The sequence below is a fragment of the Sinocyclocheilus anshuiensis genome, unplaced genomic scaffold (assembly GCF_001515605.1).
Source record: "Sinocyclocheilus anshuiensis isolate Anshui unplaced genomic scaffold, SAMN03320099.WGS_v1.1 scaffold1839, whole genome shotgun sequence".
In the NCBI taxonomy this organism is placed as follows: domain Eukaryota; kingdom Metazoa; phylum Chordata; class Actinopteri; order Cypriniformes; family Cyprinidae; genus Sinocyclocheilus; species Sinocyclocheilus anshuiensis.
In genome coordinates, this window is record NW_015551095.1 from 77407 (window position 1) to 86373 (window position 8967).

The window sequence follows — 8967 nt, forward strand, 5'->3', positions numbered from 1 at the left end:
CATGTCCACGGGTTGAAAAACGACCCCATTAACGTGATATTTAGCCCCTGGAATGCGAATTTTACCAGGGGAACAACGCCAAAACACGCGTATTTTATCCTCGGAATGCCATTTTTAACGGGGGACCCCCTCAAAATGCGATTGGGCGGGTTTTGTTGTGAAAACCTGGCAACCTCTTCATAAAAGCAGTGGCGACCTCAAGAGGAGGAAACGCATCAAACTAACAAAACACCCCGATCAAGTTCAAGCAGGTCCGAATACTGACATTTTGGTACCGTGACAACACTAGTTAGAAGTACATATTTTAAAAACTACACTTTTTGCCTGGAAGACCTATCGTTTTATATTGTCATGTGGCCACGATAATATCGAGACAGTTTTGATATCACGATATTGATAATATCATTACATCCCTCCTTCTCACCGCGCTGTTTAACGACGGTTGCATTTGCTCTAAGATCACGCTGCGCTTTTTTGGGCTTATTTGCTGTTTCTATAACGCAACAGAAATGGCAGTGTTTATCAGTTAGTCAAATAGATAGTGGCAGCACCTCTAACAAAACTCAGTCGCACCGGCAGGAAAAAAGGTAGCATTTAGTCACAGTCTGGAGCCCTGCATATCAGTCCATGTGTGCTTTAATATTCACAGTCCATAGCACTCTATTTGATTTGTGTGTACAGCCCAACTTCTGATTTCAAAACTGCAAACATGTACGCCAAGGAACAGAAAGCTGTGTGGTCTGGTACCTCGTCCAGGAAGCGGAGCAGGAACTCTTTGCTGGCAGCGTTGCACGTGAAGAACCCAGACACGGCTTTCTGCAGCACATTGGGATTGAGACGGCGGCTGGTGGAGGGCAAAGCTCGCAGGGCACGGAGGACGAAGCGCGGCTCCTTCCCCTGCACGGCCTTCTCGATCTGCTTCACGTGCTCCTTGATATCTGCAGCAGACAGACACATTCAGAGCCATCCACAGAGCTTTCCACACGCCTCGGAGGTCATCAGGAAGCCATTAGTGCTCGACTGGACAGCGAACCTCTCACATTCAGAGGAAAAAGACATAACAGGAGTGAATGTGTGTTTCACTCCTTTCCAGTTAACACTCCGTTTGTGCTGTTCTTTATCATCATTTTTAACACTGAGACTTACAATAATAACAATGGCTGACTTAGTGACTGAGCATTCAAGGAAAACAGTTGGTTACGTCTAAAGTAATGAGCTGATAATCTAATGTTAAACCTATTAAAATGTAAAAAAAACAAAACACACATGGCTCCACAGCGCCGTCACTTTACAGTGTCGCAATGACCGTTATTTGTCAGTGCGTCACTCCTCAGAGTTTAATGAGTGTGTAGATGACACGAAGCTGCCGGCGTTAGCTACATTAGAAACAGATGGGCACTATTTGAATGGGTTCCTATGGAGACCGGAACTGAAGAGCATTCATTCGGAAGTTTGTAATGAATTCGTAATGTTGGCGCTCATCGTTTACTCAGGGAAAAGGTCTATATAATATCAGTATATGAGACCTATGCATTAGGTCTTAAAGTGACAGCAGCCTAATATACCTGCTGCCATCTGTCATTAATGTTAATAAAACAGAGAAAATAAACTGCTGCTCTTGACTAAATCAATCTGTAGCTGGAATCAGAATCATATTTAATCCGTACAGTGAAGACTGTGCAGTTGTGTTAGAAGGGCTCACTGTTTTGACTGGCAAAACCACTGATCTAGAGCTAAAGCTGTAGGATCAGCCAGTACATGTTCTTTCTCTCTAAATAATTGAGAGCATTTTAAATCATCTGTCAGAGTTTTTTTTTATTCACTTACATGCTGTTTAAAATAATAAAGTCTCATCAAGTTTCATCTCATGCTTAGTTCATATGAGGGCACATGGATACATAATGCAATATTCAGCGCCATCTGAAAAATAAATGTTAAGATAAAAATCATCAGTGTGTTGAAGCATAGCTACTTTTAATAATTTTTACATAATTACAAACTATTTTAATTGTTATAATTATAAGTTTTGCTATTAGCTTTAAAGCTTCCGTTTACACTACTTGTTTGAATAGTTATCAGCTGATTAATATTCTATCAGTTAGATTTTCCAAAACAGTTGTCAGTATCTGCATAACGCAGAAGACACAGCTGGTCGATGATGGACACAAGCACCCAACCTCGCCATGCAGAACAAACACCCTTCTCCAAGCCATCGGGAGTCTGTATGTCGTGTAAGTGAACTCATTTTAAAGGGATCATCAGATGCTAAATTCACTTTTACGTGTTGTTTGAACATATATGTGCGTGTACACATCCACACTATAATGATAAAAATCCACCCAGTGCTTTTTTTTAGAATCCCCCAAAATAATGATCGCTTTCTCAGATCACGCCGTTCTCAGATGCTTGGCTGTGTGACGTCACACAGACCCAGGCCCCTCCCACGATAGTTGATTGACACTGGTGTTCGATCACAGCTCCGCCCTGAGTGAGCTGCTAAAGTAAACAGTCTCATGAGAACAGCTCTCACTCCACGGAAGAGAGGGGCGGGGTCAGCAGAGCTCATTAGCATTTAAAGGGACATGCTCGCTGTGAACAGAGCTGTTTTTGACAGGGTAAAAAGGGTGTTGTTTTACACTACCATTGAGAAACTTTAACCAAAGTATGTTATTAACTTTTCATGAAGACCCTAAAGAATCATATTAATTAGTGGAAAATGGGCATCTGATGACCCCTTTGCCGTCCACTGCCAGGCTAAATGTGTAACTGCTCCTAAACGTTACTACACTAGCGATTATTCTTACTAATTCTGAATCTGGTCAGTTCTCCTTCTGGCTCTGTACGCATCAGAAAGCAATGATCGGGTAGTAAACGGGCAGATTACAGAGAGGAGGTCGTTATTGTCAGAGTGGTTTGACCGGTAAACACCAGCGCTGCGTCTGCTCGTGTCGTGACTGATATATATGATAATGATGATGATAATAATGATATATGTGTGTGTGTGTGTGTGTGTGTGTGTGTGTGTGTCCAGACCGTCGAGCGTCAGCTGGTCCTGCTCTCGCGGCGCGCGCGGTTCCTCCTCCTTCATCTCCACATCCTGCGAGTCCGCGCCGCTCTTCTCTTTCTCCGCGCGGGGTTTCTCGCGTCGCTTTGCCGTCGCTTCTTTCATGTCGCCGCTCAAGATGCTGGAGCTCGATCGCGTAACGCCACAATCACGCGTGTAAATAAGAAGTGGCTGGAGCGCTTGAATTCACGCCGAAGATGACTGGCAATTCTGACGGGCCGCAGTGCAGTCTGGGACGCTGGCGCTCTTCCTCGCGCGGTTTCCGTGTGGAGCTGAGGCGCGCGAGCAGAGTGCTGCCATCTAGCGCACAGCGTTACTGCAGCAGGTCTGAGCACAGCTATACACTATATATTTATATTTACTCAGATATACACGCCTACTTCTCTCTGCCACCTGCTCATTTACTGGATACTAAATATGAACTTTTCCAGCTAAAGCTTCAGAGCCCTGTTGTGCACAACAGCGTTCAAATGTCTCTGGCTTTCCTTTTTCTTGTTTTTACTGCAGTTTTTAAAACAAAGTTTATTTCACACTTCTTTGGTTTTATTTGACTAAGAACTCCCCAAAATATCCCCACTCAAATGAAGGAAACTCATCAAGCCAGACAGATGTAGATGCAGGAGAAGAGATCTGGTCAGCTGCGTGCTGCGGTCATCATGAAGCAGATCAAGCTATAAGAGCCGGGGGTCCTGAACACAGACTGAGAATCGTCTCAATAGAATGAGCTTTCACACAAATATGACATTTCAATTTAAGCCACAGCTCATTAACACTCACAAGCTGACCACCAACTACTACTATATCAGATTGAGTGCTATGCTTGTTATTCCAAACACAAATGAAGCTGTGTTTAAAGCCCAGCAGCACGCCACAAGAGTGTCCAAGAGGAGTTTACTTCACACCAAAGCTACATCTAAGAAAACACTTGTTAGCTAAATAAGTTGTTAATAAAATGTTTCAACCAATTCATTTTAAAAGTGTTATTCAAAGTCGTAAATGATCATATGGATTGCATTTGTCTGTTAATCATGAGGTTGGTTTTCCAAACAAAATCAAACAATAAAACTCTTTAGTAAAGGTCTTGGGAGGTACATGCAGACCTTCAGATTTAGACAATAATGCACGGCCATAAATGGACAGATCTCTCTGTAAGAATCAAACTTTCTTTGTGCTGCTGAGAATCTGCGATAAGATCCATCTTTGCAGAGTTTTACACCAAGATATGTTACTACCTCTTTAACAGGGATTGCATCAGTTTCTTTAAGGGTCACACTTTTAAGTGAAATATCTCACATTAAAATCACCCCCAAGTGTACATTTTGCATTCTTGTGTTTAGCTGATAGGTCTGCGGTTCGTGTTTCTAATTGATGAAGTAAAAGCTGATTTGTAGATTTGCAGTTAGTACCATGAATATTTGCAGTACTACATTGCTTATGCGAGTCCTCCAGTATGAGTATTGTTATTATTGCTGACCCACTGATTCCCGTACTAAAGAAAAACCAGCCTTTATCTCTCAGACACAAACAGATAGCTCTTTTATTTCAGCTGCGGATGCCTCTAACATGAAGAGGAATTTACGAAGTCAGGATTAGAAATACATTGAACAACTAAATACCGTACCTTAGATTACTAAGCAAAAAGTACAACAATTCCCGGTCGACCCTTCTGTGTTAATGAAGATGAACTTACTAAAAAATGCATGCTATATATTTGATATATTGTAAGTGAAGGAGACGTCAAAGAGAGAGAGAGGGAAACTGGGGGATGTCCATGGACCTGTTTTAACTGTGCAGAACATCCCAGAGTATAACAGTTCAAGCAAATGACTTTTTTCTTTAGTTTTTCTTTTTTACGTCGTGCCTCTCGTGCAGTAGCCTGCTTCTACCGCTCCTCCGGGACAGCAGGCGGCGCTGCAGCGCGAGGCCGCGGCGGAACACGGCGAGTGGAGGGAAATTCTGTTCTGGGTGCCAACAGAGTGCCAGGAGAAGCCTGTCGTTCAGCATGAGCTCGAGCACAGCATAGGCAGAAAGGCTTGTAGGGCGCCCGAACGCGTCTGTGCGGATGATGAGCAGCAGCGCGGGGCTAGAGGCGTCGCTGCTCGACGCGCTCGCTGACGCAGACGCCAGGTAACTATCGCCGCGGTGTGTCAGGCGTCACCAGCGCCGCGTCTCTGGAAAGACTGTATTTCAGTCCAGACTTCGAGAAGTGTTGCTGCTATTGATGCAAGCACTTCAGATAAAGTAGGAGGTGTAGTGTAACTTAATGTCTCAGTTCAAAACAACCACTTCAGCAAGGTTTTACAGTATGTTCTGTCCGCTGTAATACATTTTGAATAATAAATTATAAATATGAAAGCTTAATATATGTTAAAGGACGCGAAGCATGTCATGTCAAATGGATAAAGTAAGAAAGTTAGCTTAGTTATTATCATGTCCGTTATTGTGCCTTTTACCCCAAACACTTTTAATAGTGCTGGGCGGTATGACCAAAAATTTATATCACGGTATTTTTCAAAATTATACCGGTTTCACGGTACATGACGGTATTTTTTTTTTCACGCATGACCGGGTGTTAATTAAAAATTCATATCATAACAAAAATAAACACCCGTATTCGGTATGAACCGGTATACCGCCCAGCACTACTTTTACATGTTCTGCAGTTATTGAAGACAAGCCATTTGTCTGTGAATATATATTTGGTCATTTGAACAATTCTCATTTTCTACATTAAAATAAATAAAATAATAATATATAAATAAATAAGTAAACCAACCTCAGCCAGGGATGCGAGGGAAGAACATCTAATCACTATAATGCCGATCTGTCGAATTAGGTTATTTGTTTCTGTCACTGTGAAACAGCAAATCTAGATTATTCATAATCATAATATTATATAGGGGACACACATTCAGAGCGGTCAGAAGAGACCGGGTTGGTTAGCATGGCTTGTGGCAGACTTTTCAATAAGAAGTTAGTAAGTAAATTAAATTGTAGAATATTGTCTTTTTTTGCTATGTTGCCTTGTTGTGCATCTCTCCAGCGATTAACACACAGCGGCGTTGTGTTACTGAATCAAGTTGGGTTTCTGAGTGACTCACTGACTCGTTCATATCAACTTTCTTTGTTTCTGAAGGAATCAGCACTGGCTTGCTGCCGCACACTGGTCATTTGAGTTTTTAATTTGAGTTAAAAGCATTATTCTGCCCCCCCCCCCAGTCATTTCATATTTCTGCAATTTGTAAGTGCAGTGTAAATACATGTACTATAACTTCTTAACAAAATAAGTGTACAGATCCCTGCATGTTTAATTATACTTGGCTGTTTAAAAAAAAAAAAGCCACTTAGCCAATGTAACTTTTAAGCATTTTCTTAAAGTGTATCCCGTGTGTTCTCTGGGCTAAGCCCCTCATATTTCATGTTGACGCAGCGTGTGTCCGTTCAGACTGCTGCAGTGCTCATAGAGCAGATATGAGGATAATCTGTCATTATGCAGGTGTGTAGAGTCTCTGCTGCGTCGCGGTGCGAACCCCAACAGGATCGTCGGGGACGGAGTGGCAGCAGTGCATTTAGCTGCAGGTAAAGAGTCTGAGAAGGGACTGCGCTGCCTCAAACTCGTTCTGCAGCATGGAGCGGATCCGAACCTCAGGTCAGTTACACCAGCACTTCACCGCTGTTATCTCCAGCGACAGCAGCCTTCCAGCAGTCAGCTTCTGACTGCTCATTCACATGATTCAGAGCAGTGCTTGTAGAGCCGAACACTCATCTGGGACAGTGCTTCCTGCACAGGGTCTCTACAAATCATCTAATAAAATAACTCAAATCAATATTTCACGTCCGTTTAATTAGTTGGTAATTAGCAGTGTAATAAAAGAAGCTCTAGTAACCCAGTCATTGGGTGCTGCTCATTTCTTATGCCTCCTTTCCCCATGTCTCAGCTCCACTCAATATAACTTGTGTTTGTTTGTTATATTTGTATTTTTAAATTGTTTTTACCATGAAAATAGCCTTAGATGCTGACATGGCATCTCAGGGAAGAAAACGAGGACGGAGGAATTGAAGGAAACGTATTCATTGGATATTAGAATATTCTTGATCACTCAAGCGTAACCCTCATAAAAACACTTTCTCACTGGATCTAAGCAAATCTCATAGGTGACCTATTTTGATAAAAAAAAAAAAAAAAAGGTGAGTTGTCACTGAAAAGTGAGGTGTTTGGATCAGTGTTAATTTCGTTGACGAATAATTTTCGTCATAATTTTCGTCAATGACATTTTTTTCACCGACGACAACGATACTAAAACTCTTTTTGAATGACAAAAACTATGACGTAAATCTATTGACATTTTCGTCAACTAATAAAAACGAGACGAAAATGTTGGGGAGGGACGATTTGGGAAGAGATTCATTCAGAAGGAATCTGCTGCGTGGTTCGGAGGTTAGATGCATACATATGAACCGGCGGGACGTAAGCTAACATACACTTGCTGCACGTCGCATAAAACGTAAAAAAATGTCAATATGTGGGAGTAAGAGAAGAGCAGACATATGGATAAATCTGACGACGCAAGAGAGAACTCAGTTCGGTCCGGTTTTCTGGTATTCTATGAACGGAGAATTACACGCAAAATGATGTTGAATTGTCAGTTTTGACGAGTATTCACGTAAACAATTTGGAAATTTTGGAGAAATGCTTAAGAAATACACTGTAACTAAACCCATTAGATTTTAGCCGACTAAATTTACTGTAGATTTAGTTGACTAAAATCTTACGATGAATTTGCTGTCAAAATGAACACTGGTTTGCATCTGTGCACAGGGCTTTGCCGGTTAGTGTGACACCTGGATATGACCAGTGCTGGGTGATTTGACCAAAAATCTGTATCAGGTTTTTTCTTCTTCTTAGGATTCTGACGGTTTCACGGTTTGTCCCTGACTGTGCCTTTATATGAGTCAGAATGCATGGAACAGTTGCAGAAACACTGCATTTTAATCACGATCCAAACAAACATGTTACAAACATGTGCATGAGCAGTTTTTGATGTAAATTAGATTGTATAATTTCAAAATTTGAGGCAAAACCAGAATGGTCTGACCTTAGCTTTGTGAAATTATGCTACATGAAACATGCCTGAAGTTAACCGAAACAGCAGGCGGGCTGAATGAGATGCAGATTCACTCTCTGACAGCAGGCGGCGCTTATGGAACAGTAATACAGCGTTTCCTTGGTTACCGCTGTAAACACAGCAGCACTGCGTGTATTAACACTCATTTAAATGCATCATACGGAGACAAAATGAAAAGAAAACGCCATTTCTGAAAACAGTCAGTTCCGTTCCCCTCAGAAACAGGCGGCGCTGCGCTTATAAATACCACATTAATATGCAATATACAGAGACCAGATGAAAAGAAAACACCATCGAAACTTTTCTGAAGATGGTTAGTTCCTCTCAGAGATTCAGATAATCCCACAGTTCAGTATTTAAGATTTTTAAGATTTTCTTCCAATATTTTGCGCATCATGAAAAGTGAGTTTGCTCTGCCTGCTACAGTATTTTCTCCTCTTTGTGTAATTCTGTCATTAATTACTCACCCTCATGTCGTTCCAAACCTGTAAGCCCGTTGTTCATCTTCAGAACACACAAAAATACCCAAGATTGCTTGAAGAACACAGATAGACCATATATTGTCGCAGTCGTGTGTTTATTGTCTTCAAGTTTCTTCAGTTAAAATTTCTCTGGCTACAGCAATACCTAGATATCTTGGTCCATATTAGGGATTTCCTTGTGCGTCGTCAGTGTTAAAGGGTTAGTTCACAAAAAAAAAGAAGAAAATTAGTCCATGTTTTACTCACCCTCAAGGCATCCTAGGTGTGTATGACTTTCTTCTTTCAGATGAATCCA

At 41.6% G+C, this 8967-nt stretch overlaps 2 protein-coding genes across 2 annotated transcripts in view; one reads left to right on the forward strand and one right to left on the reverse strand.

Annotated features, from left to right (window-relative positions):
- The window catches only part of psmd3 (proteasome 26S subunit, non-ATPase 3), a 12093-nt gene extending 8730 nt beyond the window's left edge, over positions 1–3363 (reverse strand). Inside the window, exons 1-2 of the mRNA XM_016452758.1 lie at positions 3034–3363; positions 748–938 (exon numbers count right to left, since the gene is read on the reverse strand). Of these exons, the coding sequence (XP_016308244.1) occupies positions 748–938; positions 3034–3169 (327 nt within the window). The 5' untranslated portion in view covers positions 3170–3363. The remainder of the gene's footprint in view (positions 1–747; positions 939–3033) is intronic.
- A 1660-nt stretch (positions 3364–5023) lies between these two features.
- LOC107662683 (ankyrin repeat and LEM domain-containing protein 1) overlaps positions 5024–8967 on the forward strand; it is a 19848-nt gene continuing 15904 nt past the window's right edge. Inside the window, exons 1-2 of the mRNA XM_016452760.1 lie at positions 5024–5191; positions 6561–6713. Coding sequence (XP_016308246.1) covers positions 5127–5191; positions 6561–6713 — 218 coding nt within the window. The 5' untranslated portion in view covers positions 5024–5126. The remainder of the gene's footprint in view (positions 5192–6560; positions 6714–8967) is intronic.